The following is a 24,036-nucleotide window of genomic DNA, read 5'->3' as shown; positions in this document are numbered from 1 at the left end:
CCTCGACTTGTAAATCCAGAATTAAAGCCATCCATTTGCCTTGGTTTGGAATCATGGGGACTCCCAAAGAGTTCTTTAAGTGAATGTGAGTATGTACTTCAAAAACAAAAAACAATCTAGTTAGTTTAATTTACTCTAGCAGATTAGATATTTTATCTGCTATAACTATAATATAGCTTGCAATCCCCCATGATAATGAATACTTCTTTTGTTTTTTTCAAATTAAGAGCTAAACATCATGTTATGTGCATTTAAACCTTTGGAAAACATAACTGTTGATGAAACAGTTTGCTGAAATAATCATTGTTGATTAGAATTTGTTCAACATTACCTCTTGGAAATATCTGCAGTGGCTCTATTAGCTGGCCATTTACTTGCTGTTCCATTACTGTGGAATAATACTGCAAAGAGATAATAGAAAGAAATTACTCAGTAATGTAACGGACACTGGGACAGACACTTGCGAGCCGTTGAATTCCCTGCACTTTTGTAAATGGCTGGTATGCACACATCAGCCTTGAGAACACATTCTTTATATTTGCACAACAAAATTACTACAGTGAATATAGTCAGGATTTGGAGGTCCAGTACGGGGTTATCATCCATACCACCATTTATCTCTAGACTAACAGTATTAACTAAGCCCCCATGTTAGTATTTATCATACTTTAGAATGATATATATTTTAAATGACACAAAAAGCATTTGATAGAAATTATTCAAATTGCCTCTTATCCTTTTCTTCTGAATTTTGTAAAGCAAAATGAATAGGCTCAATATTTGGCTTGAATCTACGTATCAGTTAATCCAACATGCACATTTGTGTATAAAAACACACAGATAATGAAGACAGAAGCTGCAGAGACTGTGGGACCAATGAACAACATATTATTCAACCACAGACAACGGAATCCCCACGTAAAAAGATAGTCCCCTTCTAGAAAATCTACTTCTGATGTATAATTTAGCCTTAGGCAAAGTTTAAGATGGATCAAAACTCATTGTAAAATTCTAGGCACACAAAACCTAAGATCCTGAGTAAAACAACAGCTCACTGCCCTTCATAAAATAATTCCAAACTTCAAAGAAGACTGGACCGAGGTCCTATCTGTTTTTCCTGGAACACTGCCTGGACCACTTGTTCACCTATACGTGGAGATGCCTTCTGTACTTTCTTATATTTCTTTTAAACTGAACAAACAAGAAAATGATGTTCATGAAGAAAAATACCTACAAGGAAAACCACTGACTGGCCCAAAACCGTTGTTAAAATTTTTTATGTGTCTAAGTGTTTTGCCCACATATACGTCTGTGTACTACTAGCATGTCTGGTGCCTGCAGAGAACAGAAAAAACCCTGGAATCAGATGGTTGTGAGCCACTGTGTGGTGCTGGGAATCAAACCTCAGTTCCCTGGAAGAGCAGTGGTGCTCTGAACTGCTGAGCCATCTCTCCACTCAGACTTGGTGTTTTAAGGGCCTATCAAAAGCAGAACCCTCTCTCCTCTCCCTCTCTCATCTTAGCTGCTTTTATATTTAAAGATATATACATATATCACTTAACTACCACGAAAATTGATTATCATGTTCACTAACATGCTAAAAAAAAAAAAAAAAGTCTTGTAGCTTGGGGCTGAAGAAATGACTTTGTCATTAAGACTGGCTGCTCTTCCAGAAGACTCGGGTTCAATTCCCAGCACCCACGTGATAATTCATAACTGTCAGTTCCAGGAGACCTGACAAAACGTCAATGCACATAAAATAAAATAAATTAATTTTAAAAAAAATGTGTCTTTCTATTGGCTTTATACAAATCAAAGTTATTTTAGAATCAATCTTTTTCCTTAGAAATATGCAGAGGCCCCCAAATTCTCCATCACTGTGAGGATCAGAAGCTGAGAAATCCAAGGCTTTCTGCACTGTGAACAAGGATGGTGAAGGTGAACGTGATGGGAGGGCCCAGGAAGGGACTCTTCGCTGATGACTGAGATGAGCGGGGCCTCCCTGGCAATGGCTTTTAGACTGTAAAAGAAGGCAATTCTCTCTTTCTATGGACCTAAAAACTTAAACATGCACAACATAAATACGTGCAAATCACTCTGGAATATACGACGGCAACAGGAGGCTGTTCCTGGAAAGCCAGGAATATAACGTGCACACCATTACTCACGCGGTGACGACAGGTAAGTGAAATATCAATCATGTCGGCTGTCAACCTTTTGGGACAGCAATAACTGTTAACAAGTAGTCTGGAAAAATTGTCCGAAAATGACTTGTCCTTGGCACACAAGTATTTGAGGTTTCCGTGGAAAATTAAGATGCCAGTGGCTATTTGGAACATTGCTCAGGTATTCTTTTTAATGGGAAATTTGCCGGTTATTGATCCACAGCATGTACCGTGCTTCTGGAAGGCTGCAAGCAACTTTCCAATCAGTGGCTGTCAAAAAAAATCCTGCCTTTTTATACTGATACAAGACAGGGCTATGGTGGTGCCTATAGTTAATGCTTTTCTTTAATTAACTGCTATGTACAGTAGGTTTCTACTTCGCCATGGTCCTAGAAATCAGAAGAAACAAAATATCCTTATGCTTTATCTAACAAACTAATTACAGAATTTTCTGGAACTGGTGCTTGGGGTCAAGTTTGAAAACAAATAACCTTAGTGTGAAGGGTCAGAACAGGTGCAACGCCTTTCTCCCTACCATAAAACCCTGCATGCATGAAATTGACCTGTTTTCCAGCTTTATTTATTTACCTCGCAAAATAAATAAAAAAACGTTTCCCTTTCATCTTAGCACTGTGCCAAATCAACTGGAAAACTACATATATGTTTGTAACCAATGTGAAAAATGTAGGCAATCTATAGCCAGTTCTCTGTACCATGATTAACGGAATCCCATTGCAATGATACACACTGTGCTGATTTCTCAAACAATTAATTAGGATTTGCTTTTACTTTTCTACAGCTCTCCCCAATCCCAGTGTCTTTTCTCCTGCTGATATCCTAGGACAGAGCTGGACACACACACACACAGAGTTGGGTAGCAACCAAACCCATGGCATGAGCACATTGCGCACAAGTGACCTTTGAGAAGCAGGGCTGCTGAGAGGCCACAGGCCCCGGCCTGAGCTCTGGCTGCCGCATAGCCAACACTCTACAGGCAAGGAGAAACCCTGGGCCATGTAGTACACACAGAGCACTCCCATCAGGCCACTAGGCCACCAGGCTGCTAGTCCTGCTGCTGCCCAGGTAAGTGAACAAGGCACTCAAGAGTTGCAGGGCTCAATCCTGGGAGCCTCGCTATTGGCTGTCTCCTGACACATGGCACCAATGAAGCAATGCTGCCATGCCCTGCTGTGTCTCACACTGCTGGGCTGAAAGATGGGGTCCAGTGAGCCTCACGGAAGAAAAGAACAAAGACCACAATTAACCACTGCCCCGCCAGCTGGAGTTAGGGCTGAGCCCCTGCATCTCTGCAGAATCGTCTCCTCTGTTCTCTCCCCTTTGGCTCTAAACAGTCATAAAATCATCAGTGATGGCAAAGGCAAAATTCTGGCTTGACCTAAACAAAAGAAAACCAAGTAGTAACAGTGAAGGCCTGTACCTCAGACACCAAGAAAGCCAACGTGAGTTGAACGGGAAAGCCACACTGTGACCATCTATCATGTCTTGGCTTTTATCACTTCAACACATGCTCTACACGTGGTAGGTGTTTGATAAGGATGCATCGATTGAAATGGGACTGGACCCTCATTCTACCAGTCACTACTGTGCACAGCCTTCAGGAAGTCACCTAACCTTCTCTGTTCGCCTCATCACCCAGGGTGACGGTGACTCTGAAATTAAACAACTGCAGCAACTGCACTAGTGAAGGGACTTTGTAAGCTCAAACCCAGAAAGTCCGTCTCCCAACACTGAAGCAGCACTTAGCCCGACACTTTCTACCTTAGGAGCATCCCAGCATTGAAGACACAAAGATTCTGTATAGGAAGTGCAGGGCAGGCGCCAAACTGAAGCCGGCGGCGGCAGCGGCAGTTACAAAGTCTATTTGCTTCAGCTGTCCTTCCCATAAGCCATTACAGGCAGTAATTGCAGCAATAATCAATATGCTAAGGGGGTAAAAGATTAATCAGTTTTACGATAGCTAATGGGATCTCCAGGACCAGCTCAGATTGGTTTCAGAGTCTCTCTGAGATAGTCTCCAAAACCCTTTAACAGTTTTAATAAGGATGTGGCTGAGTTTAGTGTAGTTATCCTACAATAAAATTAATCTCCAACAAGGGGTAACAAGTACAATCTTTGGCTTTGTTTGTTTGCAAGTTTATCAAGTAGTGTTCCTATTTGTTATGAACCCAATTCTAGTTATAACAGCACAATTCAATCAATAATTAAATTTTTTCATGGAAATATACCACATTAAAAAAAACTGAGTTCAAAACAACACAGTTTAATATTTAATATTGCAAGGCTTAGATTCTCTGTTAGCAGGGCGACAACCCTCACTCCCCCCAAACGCCTGTACATGTCAGGCTCAGCACTGCATCTCTCATGTATTTATCTAATGTCCCACACCTCTACCCCATTCATCTCTGTTCAAGAGATGAGACAAGTGACTTACCAATGACCACAGGTTATTAGTGAACAGAGAAAAATGTTTCATTTAAACATGAAACACATGCTTACTATTTAGGAATTGAAAAGTAGGTGGGCCCCATTCCTCCAACACTGAACTGAACACAGAGTTGCTGTACTGAGTAGACTGCTGAGCTAGCAGAGACCTCTGGCTTCTTCACTCCTTGTTCCCATGCTCCCTCTGCACTGGCTGCCCTTGGGGACCTCTGCTCAGACATGGCCCTACCCAGCAGCCCTGGCCCCCGTCTCCAGGTACCCCCATTCTAGTTCCTGGTAGTGTCCTCCTTGGAGTGGGTCCCTCCTGCGCAGTCCCCCCTTCTCACTATATCTTCTCCTTCTATCACTTCCCAGGTTTCCATCACCAGAGGAGTCATGGAGACTAATTAGGACCTGCCGAGTCACAAATCTTTATTTCCAGCCTGTCTCTCCAAAGATTTGGAGCATATCCAGTTGGCTGACAAGAGCCTCCTCCAATGCTAAAATCCAAAACTGAATTTTCTGTCTCTCCACCCTCCCTCAGACCCCAGACTGGTTGACTGCCACCTGGGTTTACCAAGTCATTAAGTGCAGGTACCCACACCGATGTCTTGACTTGATCCCGACCACCTCTCTTCCCATACTGGCCACATGGATTCATTCACTTGACCTCTTTCCAAACCTACTGACCCTCACAGCCCTGCAGCCACCACTGTCTTTGACCTGAAATAGCCCATATTCCACTGCCTCACTTCTGTGTTTTAGAGCTCTTGTCCTGCAAGCCACACTTCAGAGAAATAAGCTGGGCCACATCACTCCCCTATACTTTGAAGCTAAGGCCCGCCATGCTCCGGCCCGCCATTCTCCACAGCCCATCACACACCCTCCTTCCTCTGTCACCCACACAAGCTGAATCACAGGCAGCTTCTCCTGAATTCCCCAGGCAGTCTCTGCCTCCAGACCTTTAAATACACTGTTTCTCTGCCCAAAACACCCCTCCCAGTCCCGTGGGCCCGACTACGACTACTCCACCAGGACGCCACCTTCTTCAGGAAGCCTCCTCAAAGATGGATCAGGCTCTCTTCTGTGCTCACAGGGCACCCTGTTTCAGTGCTTATCACTTGTCATACTGGCTGGTGAGGGTCAGTTTTTATTGTCCTGATCTGGGGTTTCTCTCTGCTGCTGTCTCAACGGGACCATGGAAGGTAAGCGTGTGTGTGTGTGTGTGTGTGTGTGTGTGTGTGTGTGTGTGTGTGTGTTGGGAAGAAGAGGGGCTCCGATTGCACTCCCTGTGCCCGCCTCTACGTACCACCCAGTACACCTCGGCTCCTGCAAACGAGCTATGTGGGTGAGTGTGTGAATCACAGGAAACGTGAGCTTTGGCCACAGCCATGTTTACCAGTTGGGACCTAAAGAAAGGCACACAGACATTTGTGTCCCAGTATCCTACTGTAAAAATGGAGAAATTACCTGCCTCACTCACTTTAAAGTCATTAGGAATATCAAAACTACAGAAGTTGGTACATGGGAAACCTTCTAAGTACTTAAAAAAAAGTCACTCTTACCATTAGGCAACTGAACCAGAAAGACAATGTTCCTAACAATAATTGACATGGGAAGCTCTAGACAAGCTTGCTGAGGTGCCCCGCCCACTACAGGGCAGGGTTTGGCTAACTGCTTCTGGAAGGTGAGTCGGCGTCCGTCCCTTGGCCTCGATCACTACAGTGTGATCAATAACACTCAAAGTGAGAGGTGCTCTCGAAAGGGTCGGGTTTTCTTCTAGAAACTCATCGAAGGCCATGCCTCAACTATTTTGTTCTCTTATGGCACTTGCCATCTCTGTGGGTTTGAGGGAATTCTTGGAGCTCCTGAAGTGATATGGGTGACGTTGTCTGATGTGAACCTTCTGCTAAAAGAGGAAGAAGCTCAGCTCTCCATACCCTTCAGGAACCCACTGCTGGATGGTGCCTACGCATAACACCTGCTGCAGGTGTTTATAGAAGGAAATGGGGAACCATCAGACTTTGCAAGTGCCGGTCATGGACTGAGAAGAAAAGGACAAGAAAACCACAAGGATTCGGTCTTCCCATGAAGAGGTCAACAGAGACCAACTCTGGGCTCTGCTTCCAGGCTAACGCTACTACACACATGTATCTATTAATGATCTGGAAGTGAACGTGACAGCAAGTTGACCAGGTTTAGTAATAACCCCATTTGTTTTGACTAGCAACATTGTAAAGGACTTTAGGGAACCCCAGATGTCTCAACTCAAGTGTGGGCAGCCAGCAGCAGGTGGGACTCGACTTAGCTAAGTTGAAGGTAATGTACCCTGATAGCAGAATGTTAAATTGGCACAGCAATGGGTCCAACACATTCAGGTGTCCTCAGCTAAGCTTTGAGTCTCACGGCGATTAGCTTGGGGCGGTGTCCACACTAACTTTTCACTTGACTTTTAGAAATTCTACTCTCCTCTCTGAAGAAGTTTAAGCTGCCTACTTAAGGCATTCACTTAAATATAACAAGACTATCAGGCCATGGAGACAGTAGGCCAAACGAGACATCCCCTTATACGCAGGCTGCTCGCACCCGGCACAGAGATGGAGCTCAAGCAGAAGGAAGCCATATCAGTGTCAAAACAGTGGTGGCTCAAAGCTGTAGAGAGCTCCATTTCCTGGTACTAGGGCCCGAGCCTACCGGTGCTTCTCCTTTGCTTCCAAAGCTGCACAAAGAATCCCTTTTTGATGCCGGGCATGCCGAGCTATTTCACAAGGTGGCCAAACATGAGAGTCTACAACGTTTTCATCTCTTTTTCCAGAGACCTCAAACATTCTTGGCACCCAGAAAGAGAAAGTAAAATGATCTGGCTCTGAAAATAAGGTTTATTCTTCTTACTCTCTCATCATTCCTCCGCCATGCCTGAAAAGTATTGTGTGAGTATGAGTGTATGAGAGAGAGAGAGAGAGAGAGAGAGAGAGAGAGAGAGAGAGAGAGAGAGCACTGAATAGGATGAGAAAATGAAAACTACTTTTGGTTTTACTGGTGGCTTATTGCCATTATTTGAGTAAATAGAATAATGTCTAAAACAAGTTCCCTCAGTCACTGTTCTATCACTGTCCAGAGACACCCTGAGCAGGGCAATTCTTACAAGAGAAAGCACTGGGGACTGGCTTACAGAGGTCTAGTCCATGATCATCATGATGGGAGCGTGGGGCAGGCATGGCGTGCTGGAGCAGTAGCTGAGAGCTACATACTCACCTGCACAGAGAGGTAGGAGAGGAAAGGGAGAGAAAAGGGAGCCTGGGCCTGGCATGAGCTTTTAGAAACCTCACAGCCCAACCCCAGTGACACACTTCCTCCAACACAGCCACGCCTCCTAATCCTATAGAAGAGTTCTACTCCCTGATGACCAAACATTCAAATATATATGAGCCCATGGGGGCTTCTTCTCCTCCCCCCCTCCTCCTCCTCTTGTTTTGTTTTGTTTTTTGAGACAGGGTTTCTTTATGTAACAGTCTTGGCTCTCCTGGTCTCAAACTTGGAGATCTGCCTGTCTTCACCGACAGAGCGCTGGAGTCAGACGCCTGGCTGGACGCCATTCTTACCCAAACCACCCCAGTTCTGGTTTCCCTTCTCTTCATCTCTCTCCACCCTGTCTCAGGGGTGTTCTGCATGATCAACTGTATACGTTAATGGCACGGAGCTGGGAACTAACTACTTACTGTCCTCTGCGAAGTAAGATCCTGTTCAATAATATACTGGAAGGCATCATGTGGACAATGCTCTCTAAAGACGACCCTCTGCCAGCAAAGGCCCTGGGCTTGTTAAACATTCAACTCCCAAATGGGCAGCATATTTTGTGGTAAAACTTGGCCAAGGTTTTTTAAACTTCAGAAGCCATAGGGTTTTGTTTTGTTTTGTTTTTTTCATTCTTGTTTGAACTCAGATGCATCACTGTAGTAAAAAACACTATTTTTAATAATCAAGAAAAAAAAGTAGTATGTACAAAACTTTGCCAGTAAAACTTACTAGCTACCAGAACAAAAACCACACTTGAAGCAGGTGGGGGTCCACTGGAGTCTCTGTCCAAGCCTCCTTGGTTCAGACCTGTAACCCCAACACATTGCTGAGGCTGACGTCAAGCGCTCCAGTGTTCACCTGCGAAACGAAGGCACACAGGAGCCCCCTGAGGTGCCCTCCAGCTCTGCTCAAGTTAACCACGATTTTAGAGGCAATCGCCATGCTATGCAGACCAGGCTAAAGATAATTACAGCCCAATTTACAGGGTGCTCCAAAGGTCAAAGAGTGCTTCTCCCCGACGTTAGCCACTGCCTAACAAGGTACACGATGGTCAAGTATACCAAAGGGAATACTTACCCTGCACGGAAGCACAAGGTCTCTGCTATAATGAGAGGCATTATAGTAAACTCATCCTGTACTCTTCTGGAAATAAGAGAGAGAGTGTGTGTGGGCAAAATGAGGAGAATTATTCTTGCCAATACTCTGCTCCATTCACACAAGCCTAGGAGGAGCAAGAGAACCTTGAGAGAAAAAGTCCTTTGCTAGACACAGGACCCAGCAGAAACCAAGAGGAACCCCTTCACAGCTGCCCCTGCACTGCTGCGGTCAGTCCCCAGGGAAAGGCCACCAAAAGAAGAGGGTAGCATTACAGCCGGCCCTTCAGCGACAGCTCCACAGCACTGCCACACAACAACACAAAAGGAGAACAGCGGCGGCCGCTGCGGCGGGCGCCTGTTTTTAATCTTTCTAAAAAATGAGGGGAAATAAGAACAACAACAAAATTTAAACTACATTAAGGGAATATTTAACAGGGTCCTTTAAATAATTCGCAATGATCAGGTATTTAGTTTTCAGAATATGTAGGTTGTATGTTTTTCTAATAAAGCATTTCAAATTCTAATTAAAAAAATACTTTATGGAGGAATTAAAAAGATACAATAGTGTCAGAGGAGAAGCCGTGATCCCAGAAGTGGAATATTCTAGCAGTATAACTTACAAGAAACTATGCTATAAAAACAGATTGTTGATTAACACAAACTCATAACAAAATGCAGAGAGCTATCACCACGCTGCTGTAATAACACTTGGCTGCTGAAGTCTCTCAATACATTAAATATCTCCTTGGAGACCAAATTACTTTACATTTTCTTAAAAGACAATTTATTATAGCTTTGTTTTCTTCTCATTATCTCTTAAAAATATATCGAATGGAGAAAAGAATACAACTTCTAAATAACTTATCCGAAATGGTCCTGATGTGAGACGGCAGCCTTCAGCTTGTCTGCTGGCTATTATTTAACAGCGCACAACCTGCTGCCAGGACATGCCCTCATTGGCACTCGACGGGCCCCGCCCGCCCACCTCACATGTATCAAAAACCACTGTATGCCATTATTACAGCACTCATAAAATTAACAGCCTCTGGCTGCTAGTGATTTAAATAATTGATAAGTTTTCAATTAAAAAGCCAACATTTTCAGGTCTAATACAAAAATCTATTTAAATTACTGATAAAAACTTATACTTGTGTTGGCCCAAAGCCAGAAAATCCCTTCCTCCAATTGGGGGTGGGGGTGTGATTCAGCACGCTTTGACTCAGATGTTGCATTTTTTTTTTTTTTTACTCTTATGCAGATCTAGGCTGTCCACTCTCTCCAATTTTGTGATTAAAGAACAGTGGTGAAACATTTCTACTTCTGCTTCCCCATATGGACTTCAAAGTGACCATACTTTTATTAAATTCCATATGAAAGCCTAAACTGTTGTAGCTTGTGCTGACAATAAAAATGCAGTTCTCTGGTGGGATCTTCCCATGCCTCTAGACTCCACACAAATCCTTTTCCAGAGCCATGTTGGATTTATCTATTGTACTGGCTGGTTTTGTGTGTCAACTTGACACAAGCTCAAGTCATCAGAGAGGAAGGAGCCTCAGCTGAGGAAATGCCTCCATGAGAGCCAGCTCTAAGGCATTTTCTCATTCAGTGATCAATGGGGGAGGGCCATGAAAATGGTCCTGGGTTCTATAAGAAAGCAGGTTGAGCAAGCCAGGGGAAGCAAGCCAGTAAGCAGCTCCCCTTCATGGCCTCTGCATCAGCTCCTGCCTCTGGGATCCTGCCCTGTTTGAGTTCCTGTCCTGATTTCCCTCAGTGATGAACAGCCAAATAAACTCTTTCCTCCCCAACTTGCTTTTGGTCATGGTGTTTTGCTGCAGCAATAGAAACCCTAACTAACACATCTGTTTATTTTATTATTTATTTATTTTCTAAGAACAGGCCTCACTATGTAGCTCTGGCTAGCCTAGAACTCACTATGTAGACCAGGATGGCCTCAAACTCACAGGCATCGGCCTGCTTCTGCCTCCCAAGTGCTGGGATTAAAGGAGTGAGCTACCTACCACACCCAGCACACCAATTTGAATTTATAAAATAAATACTGAGAAAACTATCCACTTCTTTTAGATTTTCCAATTTTGTGGAGTACGCGTTTTAAAGTATGACCTAATGAGTCTTTGGATTTCCTCGGTGTCTGTTGTTATGTCTCCATTTTTGTTTCTGATTTGGATACTCTTTCTCCTCCTGTTTTAGTTTGAATAAGCGTTTGTTTACCTTGTTGCTTTTCTCAAAGAACCAACTCCTTGTTTCATTGATTCTTTGTATTTTTCTCTGTTTCTATTTTATTGATTTCAGCCCTCAGTTTGATTATTTCTACCCTCTACTCCTTTTGGGTGTGCTTCCTTTTTTTTGTTCTAGAGCTTTTAGGTGTGCTGTAAGTTGCTAGTATGAGATCTCTCCAAATTTTTATGTAAGCACTTAGTGCTATGATCTCCATCAGGCCCCTCCCCTTGGAGCTTGGGGAACCCCAAAGAAGAAGAGAAGGAAAGATTGTAGAAGCCAGAGGGGTTGAAACCAGGACCACATGGCCCACAGAATCAAATAACCAAGGCTCATAAGGGCTCATAGAGACTGGAGTATCAATCACTGAGCCTGCATGGGTCTCAACTAGATCCTCTGCATATATCATGGTTATTAGCTTGATGTTTTTGTAGAACCCCTAACAGTGGGAAAGGGGGTATCTCTGAATTTTTCACCTGCTCTTGGGACCCTTTTCCTCCTACTGAGTTGCCTTGCCCAGCTTTGACATCAGGGTTTGTGCCTAGTCTTATGTATCTTGTTTTGGTTTTGTTTTTTATTTATTTATTTTACATCCTGATTGCAGTTTTCCCTCCCTCCTCTTCTCCCAGTCCCTCCCCTGCCACCTCCACCATGCCCCACCCCATCCTTTCCTCCATTTCTATTTAGAAAAGGGCAGGCCCTCCATGAATATCAACAAAACATGGCATAAGAAATTGCAGTAAGACTAAGCACCTCCCCTTGTATTAAGGCTGGGCAAGGCGACCCAACCTGATATGAGGAATAGGGTCCCAAAAGTCAACAAAAGAGTCAAAAACAGCCTTCGTTCCCACCTTAGAAGTCCCACAAGAAGACCAAGCTATACAACTGTCACATATATGCAGAGGGCCTAAGTGAGTCCCATGCAGGCTCCCTAGTTGTTGGTTCAGTCTCTGTGAGCTCCCATGAGTCCAGGTTAGTTGATTCTGTGAGTTTTCTTCTGATGTTCTTGACCCCTCTGGCTCCTACATCCTTCCTCCCTCTCTTCAGCAGGATTCCCTGAGCTCAGCCTAATGTCTGGCTGTGAGTCTCTGCATCTGTTTCCATCAGTTGCTGGATGAAGCCTCTCTGATGTCAACTGGACTAAGCACCAATCTATGAGTATAGCAGAATATCATTAGGCATCATTACATTGACATTTTTTTTTTCTCCAGTCATGTTCGGTCTCTGGGAAGGCAATCTGGCTGCAACATCTGTCACCACATTGATCACCAGGGTTGATTCAGCTGATCTGGCTGACTAAGCGGGTGTCCCCTTCCTCCCTCACAGCTCCATGTGCACCTCTCTGGAAGTTGCATGCTCTGTTGAAGAGGACGACCTCCCCCAATAGAGGAGGACCAGTCCAAACAAGGTCTCAAGGTCTATTTATTGTGTCTTGTTATGCCGTGTTCGGCTGACAGCCCTGGGAGGCATGCTCTTTTTTGGAGGGAAATGAAGGAGGAGTGGGTCAAGGGGAGAGGAGAGGAAAGAGGACTGGGGGGTGTGGAGGGAGGAATGTACTGAAAACAAAGCAAGCAAATAAAATAAATAAATTTAAATAAATAAATATCAATGCAAAATTCTAATATCAGGCTGGGGGTCCTGAGGACTACCAATGAAACCTACTGTGAAGCTGGGTTTGCATGGTTCTCTATGGCAAAGCTGGTCCCCAGAGGAATTCCCAACCATAAGAACTGAACAGACTAAAAGGATAGTCAACTGTGTTGTTTTCAGACCAAAAAATACCTGTTAAAATCTCAGGGACTACTAAGTTTAAGAACACGTCGACAACAAAAAAATAATTAAATGCTGCAAAAATAAGCATAACGTATAAGGAATGTATGGTGCAGACAGCACAACTAATTGTATAAACAAATCACTCGAATTCTATAATGGCCTTGACATAGGTTTCCAGTAGCATTTTCCATGTGGTAGACCAAGACGACACTATGTGAAAGAATGAATGGCTGTGGAGTTTGGGAAGGCTAAATGAAAAGCTGTATTTCTTTCTTTTTAAAATTGACTTTTAGTTATGTGTATGTGTGTATGTCTGTGTGTGGGCTTGTCCATGTGCATGTGGGTGCCCACAAAGACCGGAGGAGGTGTCAAATGTCCTGGAACTGGAGTTCCAGGCAGTTGTGAGCCACTCAGTGTAGGTGCTGGGAACAAATTCTGGTCCTCAGCAAGGGTGGTGCCTGCTCTTCACTATTCAGCCACCCATCTCTCCAGGCCCAAGCTCGGAACTTTCAATATAGCTTTAAGACCTTGGGCATGTCTCTCGAACACTTAACAAAATGGAGGTGAAGGGTTGAAAGGGTAGCTCAGTGATGGGGTGCATGCTTGGGAAATAAGGGGCTCTGGGTCAATAACGACAAAAAGGAACCAGGGCTAATAGCCACCATGGAGGATTTGATTATTCTCCCTTCTTAAGGGCTGAGGAGATGGCCCAGTGGGGAAAGCGCCGCCTCAAGAGCATGAGGACATCCCCAGAATCCAAGTAAAGCAGTGGCAAGTGTCTGTGACCCCAGAGCTACAGCATGATGACTGGAATACAGGAGACTCCACAGAAGCTTGAAGCCCAGCTGGCCTGGCATATGCAGTAGCTTGTCCTCTGACCTCCACGTGTATGCCATGGCATGCATACACCTGCACTCACACACAAGATGTTTATACACACCTACATTACCACATTAGCTCCTTACCACCCCCGACACACACAGACACAAGTAAGTAAAAAAAAAAAAAAAAAAAAAAAAAAATCAATTGAAAAAAGAAAGAAAACATTTCAAGCTCTGAGTTTACACACTGGGCACTCAGAAATGGAAAGGATTGGCAGCATCACGAGGATCGGGCTCGGTACTCTTTCACATGCACGGTACGCATGCACACTTTGCAAGGTCTTCTGAAAAGTCCACACTGCTGACATGTGGGTGTGCTGAACGTCTGTGAGAGTACACTGCCGTCCGCTCTCTGCCTGAGACCTACGTTAGAAACCCAGAAGCCATCTGTGTGCATGCGTTTTCTCAAAACAAAGGAGTCATGCTCTCCGGAGAGTTAGCAAATCCATCAACAGCAGTGCCGCCTTGGAAAAGACAATCCCACTCTGCCTTCCACGTACCGATGATCTCAGCTCTAAATTCTCAGTACACAAAGACTCCCACATAAGTTAATGGGAAGTCAATGGGAAATTGACTTTTCCTACTCTGGGCTGGTAGGAATGCAATGCTCTGTTAATCATGCCATCCTTCTTGTTCTCTTTCCTCCTACCCTAAATTAAAACTATTGGCGGAAACCCACACAGACGGTTTACAGTTTTCATTACGATAAAACAATATCCTGGTGGAAGTTGAGGGCTATCAAAAACATACATCCTAACTGTTAGCTACAATTAAAGTCTCAGAGAGAAGCAAATGTCTGGTCTTGTCCATCATGTTCACCGGAATATCACTTTGCATCTGGAGAGCGCTTTCACATCTATTATCTATTCGATCATTACCATCACCCTGTGCAGTAGAAAGGATGTGTGTTATTACCCACCACTGACAGATGAGGCAACTGTGGTACTGAAAGGTTAAGTGATCCGCCTCAGGCCAGGAACCCAAAGCAGAGCTGTGGTTTCCCCTCCTAGCGCAGTGTCCTCCACCAGACCACAGGAAAAGGTTTGCCAGACAGATTACCAACTCAGGTAAAAGAAAACGAGAGAGGAGAGCTCGACCCAGGCTCAGGGCAGCTCTAAGTCTCTCATTGTTTATAAATTTTCCACGACCAGTGCTGAAGCTTTAGAAGAGTACCCTTTCTGCTACCTATTTTAGTCTCAGACAAAAGTCAAGATACCAGAGGAAAGTCCACCTAGTGTATATTCAGATCACTTTGGATCAGTGAGCGGCCCTGCTGTTCATTTCAGAGTATGAGCAGGAGGATGGGCAGTGCATAAAATACCCAGGAGAACATCTTTAAATCCTGCGTCCATAAAAGCCTGCAGCTATATCATAGCTGAAGTCTGGAAGGGTGAAAGAGATCTCCAGTCAAAAGTAGATTTTGAAAAATTTTTTAGAGCCCAGGGGTTCATTTTTAATGAGCCGTTACTTTAAGTACTGCATAAAAAATACAGGAAATTGATAGTCCATTTAGTCTGCACCATACCTAATGCAAAAGTCATTAAGATGCATTATTCTTAATGTTCATGATATGATCAGTAAGTGTCTTTTGAAAATAATGCCCTTAACTTTCACATATGGAAATCTTGAAAATCTTATCTATTATACAGAAAGATGCTATGGCAACTGTGATTTACTTACATAGCTTCACTGTGCCCAAGAAACAGCATCCTCAATTACATTACCATTCTTTAAAAGTAGTCCTTGTTTGCTGGGCTGATGAGATGGCTCAGCGGGCAAGAACACTTGCCACCAGGCCCAACAACCTGAGCTGCATCCCCAGAACTCACACGGTGGAGGGAGAGAACCGATGCCCGCAGGTGGTCCTCTCTCCCTCTCTCTCTCCCTGTCTCTCCCTGTCTCTCCCTCTCCCTCTCTCTCCTCTCTCTCTCTCCTCTCTCTCCTCTCTCTCTCTCCTCTCCCTCTCTCTCTCTCTCTCTCTCTCTCTCTCTCTCTCTCTCTCTCTCTCTCTCTCTCACACACACACACGCACACACACACACACACACGCACACGCACTCACGCACACTCACTCACCACACTCACGCACGTGTGTGCACACAGTTTTAAGACCCTCCCACAGCCCTCTTAGGCAGTACACTTACGTATGACAGCATCGCCTTCATTTCTTCATCACTTCTCACTGTAATCCTATCTCCATCTTCATCTTCATCTGTTTAAAAATGAATATGATGACAGGGGTAAGACGTGCGTTCCTTTTCTGAAGATTTATTTTATCATTTCATTGTGTATGTGAGGGAATATGTACACAAAGGTGCAGTGCTCACAAAGGCCAGAAAAGGAGTTGGATCCCCTGCTCTAGAAAGAACTAAAATTTTCTTTTAAAAGGAAGGTAAAATATTAAAAAAGTTCTCTAGTTATTCTAGACACATATCTAGGTCAAGTAAACTTGACTGGAGTATGACAAGACTGGCTTTTGAAAGAGGAGAGGCCTCCCTTCCACCTCCAGTGCTTCATGTCTCCTGAGGCACCGTGTTCCCGTTCTCCTCCTCCTCCCTCCCAGAAAAGCCATCACATCGCTGAAGCAGGGGAAAATGTCTCACATTTGCTAAACACAGAGGGGCTCTGACTTGTGCTTCATATGCAGTACTGCCTTACGAAGCACACTACAGTCCTGCAATGTGGACAGCAGGATTATTTGTGCTTAGAGAAGACAAGCCTGGGGCCTCGCACAGGGTAAAAGCCAAGGGACTCCAACAGTAGGCTTCCATCCTCCATCCTATTTTGCAAAGCTCTCTCAGAGAATTTTGTTTGTCTGAGTCCTGCAAGACTCAAGTGGTGATTCATGCTATTTTGAAATAAAGTAATAGTCTCAAGACTCAGGAATATTAAGTCTTTACAAAATCTATAACAAGAATGTGCACATTTGAATAAATAGTAAAGAGGCCACATCTAGAAACAATGTGCTCATGCTGTAATTCTCTTAGTTTTAAAAGCTGCTTTTAAGAACCTAAAGCTAGACCTCTTGAGAAGATCAGATCTCAATTTCAACTTAAAATAGAATTGTTGGCCTAATCACCACCCACATCTTTTCCCAGGCTGGACTCAAATGACGTCGGTTATTTCTAAATATATTGATACTTCATCCTTCTAGAGAGTAGGAACACATCTGACGAGAACAGGAACACATGGGAGACCAAGATGGCCCAGTGGATAAAGCACTTGCTTTCAAGCCTGACAACCTGAGTTCAATCCCTGGAACCACACTGTTGAAGGAGAGAGATTCAACTCCCAGAAGTTGTCCTCTGGCCTCTGCACATATGCGCAGCGTGCATGTGCCCACGGGCACACAGGTGCACACACTGAATGAATGGATGGATGGATGAAAGAAAGAAAGAAATGTAATAACAAAATTCTAACAAGAGCAGGAGCATTTGGCAGCTGATATGGAAGCTCTAAATACACAGTTAAAGAAAAATGCCCAAACATTTGAGCAATGCACAGAGCCTGCCCAGGTAACAATCTAGAAGGGGCAGGCCCTTGACAGGATGCTCAGAATCTAAGTGCTTGCTAGATGGTCAGCATTCTATGTTTGTTCACTCGTGGGCATATAACTGCTGATTAGATGGGCCCGTTCCAAACCTGGCGCACTGGACACCTCATCCTCAGAGAACACGTTTGCACAGCTCTGAAGGAACAAAGGGATTTGGTTCAATACACAACCATCACACACCAACAGGCACACCCTCCTCTCCAGAGGAAGACATTCTGAAGATGTCCTCTGGTTTGGTGACAAGGCCATGAGGGCCATGGGAAGGAGTCTGTGCTTTTCCCAATTAGCCTATTACTAAGCAAAATACTAGTGGTTCCTTTTTGTTCTCAGTGGCCAGGAGCAAACTGACAGTACCAGGGGAGGAAGCATTTCCCTCAGTGACTTGAGCCAACAGTTTTCCAGGGTCTTCTTTCCAAAGCCTCATGCTTCGGACTTCCCCAAGTCTACTGAATCAGTTATCTCCACATCACTGTCCAAACAGCTGGGAGCTGTCAAAAACCTCACACACCTTTAATCCCATTTAATCTCAGCACTCGGGAGGCAGAGGCAGGTGGATCTCTGTGAGTTTGAGGCCTGCCTGGTCTACAGAACGAGATCCAGGACAGGCACCAAAGCTAGACAGAGGGGAAAAAAAAAAAAAAAGAACCCCTACTGAAAACTCTACAGCCAAGAGTAAGGACCTCCACACTAGTATGCAAAAAGACACATTTCTGCCTGCATCCCTGCACGTCTGGGAGATTTCTACACATAAAGAGCTGCTTTTTCTGTGTTTGGTTCTCCATACAGACTTTCTAAGGACAAACTGGAGAGGTACAGCATCCTAGCAGAAACAAGAAAGGTGTTTCTACACAGGTCTTAGAAACTAACATACTCAAGGCTAAGTTGGAAGTTTCCTTTGAAATCCAGGAGATAAGGATGAAGAAAAAAGTAGTCTAAAAGTATAGAAGGCAATGAACCACCACACACGAAGGCACTTCATATTGTTCTTTAACGCCAGGTCGAAGAGGGCTGGGAAAGACAGCTCAGCTGGAGAAGTGCTTGGCCAAGCAGCTACAACTCCTGTGTGAGGGACAAAGAGACAGGAGGGTCCCGGGGCCTTGCTGGCCATCCAGTCTAGCCAAGCTCCAGATTTACTAAGAGCATCTGTCCTAAAGAATAAAATGGAGACTAAAAAGACATCTGAAGTCAGTGTGTGATGCCACAGACATGCTCACACAAACACATGTGCTCCTGCACACACGCATGAATCCGGGCCAAATTCTGCCCAACATAAAAGAGCTTCTGGCCAGTCTCATTTCTGCATCAGAGTTAGCTATGCAGATGATACACACAAAGGGACAAGACAGCTCATATTCAAATTTCAACACACACACACACACACACACACACACACACACACACACACACGACCTCCTTGACTAGAACAGGAAAGCACTGAGTTTAGTAAAACAGGTGAGGAGCCTTTTATGACTTCTGATGAGAAACCGCAAATTCCATAAGTACCATTTACATAATTATCTCTCCAAATTAAGATTAGGAAGTATTGAGGGAGAGAGGAAGTAGGGGTGGGGTGGGAGATGGAATGAGGTGGGAATCTCTAAACTCTCAAAGCCAGACTTACGTACTTAAGACTACTGACAACGAAGTGTTCTGGAATTCTGGTTTCTATATAAGTTTGGGGCGTTTGCCAGGAAGTCAGCCGGCAGAGCAGTTCCTCACAGGGCACTCCATGCATAACAGACAGGTCCCACGGCCAAGGTACTTAAGCAGACAGGTGTGGAGGAGAAGTGCTGACCCCAGCCCCAGCATGGGGTCTGAGTCCAAGAGGGAGAGCTCAGACCAGTTGAAAGGAGCATTCCAATTAAGCCTGGTGATAAAATCAGGCTTATGTGACATGGTGACTAATAGCTCTTATGGCCTAACAGGATGGATGTCTTGGTTTCTCCGGGGACTGCTTTACCCTCTAATTTCCGTGCTGAGCTGCTTTAATGAAGACTCTGCTCTTGTCAAAGTGGAAGCTGGGCTGGAAAAATGACCACACGCCTGAGAATACAGGTGAGGCTGGCCAGAAAGTGCAGCGGGACCTGTCCCTGACCCCGTGATGGCAGCCTCGGGGACAAACCACTCCCCTCAGCACTTAAAGAGAGGACGCATCTCTTTCCAAAAGCAGTTCAATGAGAGGCCTGGGAAGCAAGGGAGAGAGGAAAGCAGACATGCCACCAAGCAGCTTGGCACACAGTCACCTGAAACACCTTGAAGCCAAAAGTTAGACCTGCTGAAACAGCTCCAGCGAACACCCTGCCTATTTGCCTTTCAAACTGCATCGGCTATTTAAAAACTACACTCACTAGAGTAATAAATCCTAAGAACTTACTAAAAGGGAACCCAGAGTTCGAAAGGTACAAACGGCTGATATAGAGCTCCGGAAGGAAGTGGTACTGAGCAGAAAGCAGAAAAATACAACCTGAGCTCTTTTCTGTCTTATACAGGAAGGTTCTTTGCCATCTGACCAAAATAACATTACTGGATATAACCAGGGGGTGGGGGGTGCTCAGGGATCTGACACACTGGTTCACAATGACAATCCCAGACTCCTCTAGTTGCCTGGAGCATAGTAATATGATTTTCCAGCACATTAGGGAAGCAAAAGGAGAACCGGAAAGTCTATGCACTGGCTGGATTTTGTTAATGTCACTTAAAATGGAGGCAAAAATCCTAGCAAGACACCAAATAGAGTACGGCAGATGGCAAACAAATATTATGAAGCAATCTTTACAAAATCTGCAGTGTGTCACAAATATACAAAATGGCAGAGTTTGGGAAAAGAGAATCATAACAGGCCATATGTTGTTCACAATTTTTATCCGAAGCGACATGCAATCTGAAAGACGAACCCAGAGGAGGCGTCTAAAGGCCCCAGAGGAGAGCAGCACCTCATGAGGTGCTCCGATCGGCCCAGCGAGTAAACAGCAGGAACTGGGGAACCTACAGCACCCACCGCAGTGACAGGGGCTCAGGAGGACAGAAAGTGGAGGCAATACATTATGTGTCATTTGTCACACTCCTTCTGGACCAGGTAGTAGTCAAAGAGAACCACAGTAATGGCAGGAAAGAAATGGAAACATGCTTGTCAATGTTAGAAGGGCATCAGTAGGAAATCACCAGAAAAGATGTCAAGTTCAGAGCAGTTCTCAGGGATGGAGTCCACTGATCTAGGCAGGATAATGGGCCATGGTTTCTGTGGTCACTCCTTCATATCCATGAGCTATCGCTTAGCTCCTCCCCTCCCCTCAATGCTCCAATGCTTCCTTGTCTCTCTGTTTCCTTCTTCTTCTTGCCAAAGAAAGTGCCTACTATGTGGCAGGTGCGATACCCGAGCACAGAGGTGGTGAAGTGACGTGTGGGTCACGGAGACACAGATGATATTTGGGGAAGAACACTGGGGGCAGAAAGAACAGCTAACACCGAGGAAGAATTCCCATACTGGCTAGAACAGAATGCAGACAAGAGAAAGAAAGTGTCCAGAGAGGTGACGGGGAGGCTGGGTCAGGGACAACGTGTAACATGGGGACTTGAGTATTTGAAGGCGTTACCTTTCGCTCTTAAGTAAGAAGAAAGCTACAGGAGCTTTCTGATGCTGAGGATCTCATCTTCTAGGAGGATCACCCTGGCTGACAAGAGGAAGGTTGGGACAGGGACCAAGAAGGCTACTGTCCTACTCCAGATGAGGGAGATGATGGCCTAACAAGCTACAGATGTTCTACAGAGTTTTGTGCCCCCCCCTCACCCCCACCCCACCTCCCAAGAGCTAGAATTTCACTGTGCAGCCCAAGCTGGCACAACTCATGGCTTAAGCGATCCTCTGACCTCAGCATGTTGAATTGCTGGGACAGAGTGTGTACCACTACACCTGGCCAAGTTGAGGTTTTGAGAACAGACCACATGCTGGCTCTATGTGAAGACAGGTTCAATGGGTTTACATGGGATAAACAAACTTGTTCTAGGTATTTCATTTCTTCAAGCACTCATGCATTCCAGAAGAACCACCCCAAGCCTACTATGTGCCGGGTGCTGCAGACAAAAGCAAGCAGTTCTGTCCACTGATCTTCAGGAACAACTGGTCCACTACTTGCTTAAAGAACTTCTTTAAATGCATGCAAATTAACAGTATTATATATAAGTCTAGGCTTGTTAAAGCCAAAATTCTACAAATTAAAGCTCTCTTTGAATATCCTCAAATTTGCATAATTAACTTTTACATGTTCAATATTTTTCAGACTCAATGTACATTCATTGTGAATTATAATTTTCTCACTAATCAATCTAGTTTGCATAAATAATGACCTTTTTCTATATACAACAATTTAAGAAAATGAAACTTCATTTCTTCCAAATATCTTTAAACTTGAACTTTTCCATGATGCAAAAAGCAGCTGCCACCCAACCGACATGCGGCACCTCCTACACACACCACTCCAACACTCAACTACAGCTGCTTTCCACACTCTGAAATCTTACAACTTCCATAATTGTAGTTTTCCTTCAAAAACTCATGGTATGCCCAATTTAAAACAAGACATGATATGTTTATTTAAAGGTTCTTAGGTAAGGGGGCTGAAGAGATGGCTCAGTAGTTTAGAGGACTTGCTACTCTTCCAGAGGACCTAGGTTCAGTACACAGCACCCACATGGAGGCTATCAACCATCTGTAATGCCAGTCTCAGGGCATCTGATGCCTTCTTCTGATCTCCATGGGTACCAGGCATGCATATGATATACATACATATATGCAGGAGAATTAAAAAAAAAAAAAAAGGAATCCCATCTAAATCACAAAATAAACTTCCCCAAACTCATAGAACAACTGAGAACATTCATTCAATAAGAAGTGAACACAGCTGGGCAATGGTGGCATAAGCCTTTAATCCCAGCACTCAGAAGGCAGAGGCAAGCATATCTCATGAGTTCAAGGCCAGCCTGGTCTACATAGCTACTTCCAGAACAGCCAGAGTTGTTACACAGGGAAACCTTGTTTTGAGGGAAAAAAAAAAGTGAATAAAAAAACCTTCAGACTTAGGAGGATAGAGAGATGACTCAGTGGTTAAGAATACTTACTACTCTACCAGGGGACCCAAGTTCAGTTCCCAGCATCTACAATGGGCTGCTCACAACTGCCTATAATTCAAGCTCCCATGGATTTGATGTCCTCTTCTGACCTCCATAGGTACTACACTCAAATGCATACACACATAAATATAAATTTTCAAAAATTAAAAATAAATAGTTGAAGCTGAAGAAAGACACTAACCTTTATCTTCTAACCATGTTTTCTGAGTCACATTCTGATACAGAATTTGACAAGGATGAAGACACAGGCCTGAATATGTGAAGCTGGTCTCATGGAAAAGTGAAAAATCATGGTGTGTCTGAGCGCAAGGCAGCATTTGTCTGGATGAACTTCAAACTCATCCTTCATGTTGCCCAGGAGACTTCCCTGTCCCACAACATCAGTCTAATAGTCACTGGTCTCAAGAAAAATACAGGGCATGATGGGTAACGTCACAGACACGCACAGCAAATGCATCTGCAGGCAAGGCTGATGTTTATCACCTGGTGTGCTGGAGCGCTCATTAATCCACTAATGAAACTGAGAGACTCAGCAGGGACTCCGGGCCTTCATAAGTGCCAGGCTCCCTCAGCATCCGTTAGGCCCACACATGCAACATACAGGAATTTTTATGGTTATGGAATTTAGTCTCATCTCAGAAATGTTCTCACATCTGGAAAAGACAAAGTATTCAATAATTGGCATGGAGTCGACTATCTATCTGTGTGAAAAATAAAACTGGACCCCATCTGACGTTTTCACCAAAATATACCAGAAATAGTACAATAGTAAAAATAAAATCTTTCCAATCTTGGTAATAAAAAAAAAAAAAAACTCATGCTTTTTATTTAAAAAACTGATGATACACACAAATACACATATTTACCAAATAACATGTAATACAGAACCCCACGAAAGTAGAAAGAAAAAAACACTGCAAGGAAATGTTTTCAGCGCTCTGGAACATGGAAGACCTTTTTAAGCATGACAAATCCAGAAGTAAGAAGGAAAAATAGGGTAAGTTTGCCCACATGAAACGTTAACCTTCTCTATGGAAAAACTGGAGAGAGAATAAAAAGCACAAAACAATCTGAAAAGAACAACAAACTGGATAAAAATACTTGGAAAGACAAAGGACCAAGGTTCGTTCTTTAGCAAGCTCTCAGATCAAGGAGAAAAAGGCAAACTAAAAAAAGCATAGGCAAAGGTGGCGGAAATTGATATTAAATACACATGAAAAATACTAACACTCATTATAAAGAAAGATAAAAAGAAAGGCAATAACTTTTCTACCTATCAAATCAACACTGAGAAGAAATACACTAGTACCGAGGCAGTTGACGAGGATGGAGGAAGCGCTTTCTGACATGCTGGTAGGTTGTGAATGAGTCCCTTTTTGGAAAGCAAACATGGTCACGGACGGAAGTCCAGAGCAGAGGGTTTTCTTTATCACAGTGATTCCCAATGCCTAGGAATCCATCCTGCA

At 44.1% G+C, this 24,036-nt stretch overlaps 1 protein-coding gene across 3 annotated transcripts in view; it reads right to left on the bottom strand.

The window, feature by feature from the left end:
- Map2k5 (mitogen-activated protein kinase kinase 5) overlaps positions 1-24,036 on the bottom strand; it is a 233,270-nt gene that overhangs the window by 197,430 nt on the left and 11,804 nt on the right. For all 3 annotated transcript variants that reach the window (XM_028867040.2, XM_037207420.1, XM_037207421.1), the window contains exons 3-4: positions 16,035-16,102; positions 332-401 (exon numbers count right to left, since the gene is read on the bottom strand). In XM_028867040.2, the coding sequence (XP_028722873.1) occupies positions 332-401; positions 16,035-16,102 (138 nt within the window). The remainder of the gene's footprint in view (positions 1-331; positions 402-16,034; positions 16,103-24,036) is intronic.

This window comes from Peromyscus leucopus, chromosome 7 (assembly GCF_004664715.2).
Source record: "Peromyscus leucopus breed LL Stock chromosome 7, UCI_PerLeu_2.1, whole genome shotgun sequence".
Classification (NCBI taxonomy): Eukaryota; Metazoa; Chordata; class Mammalia; order Rodentia; family Cricetidae; genus Peromyscus; species Peromyscus leucopus.
The sequence above is the reverse complement of the archived record's forward strand: the minus strand, read 5'-3'. Positions and strand labels throughout refer to the sequence as shown.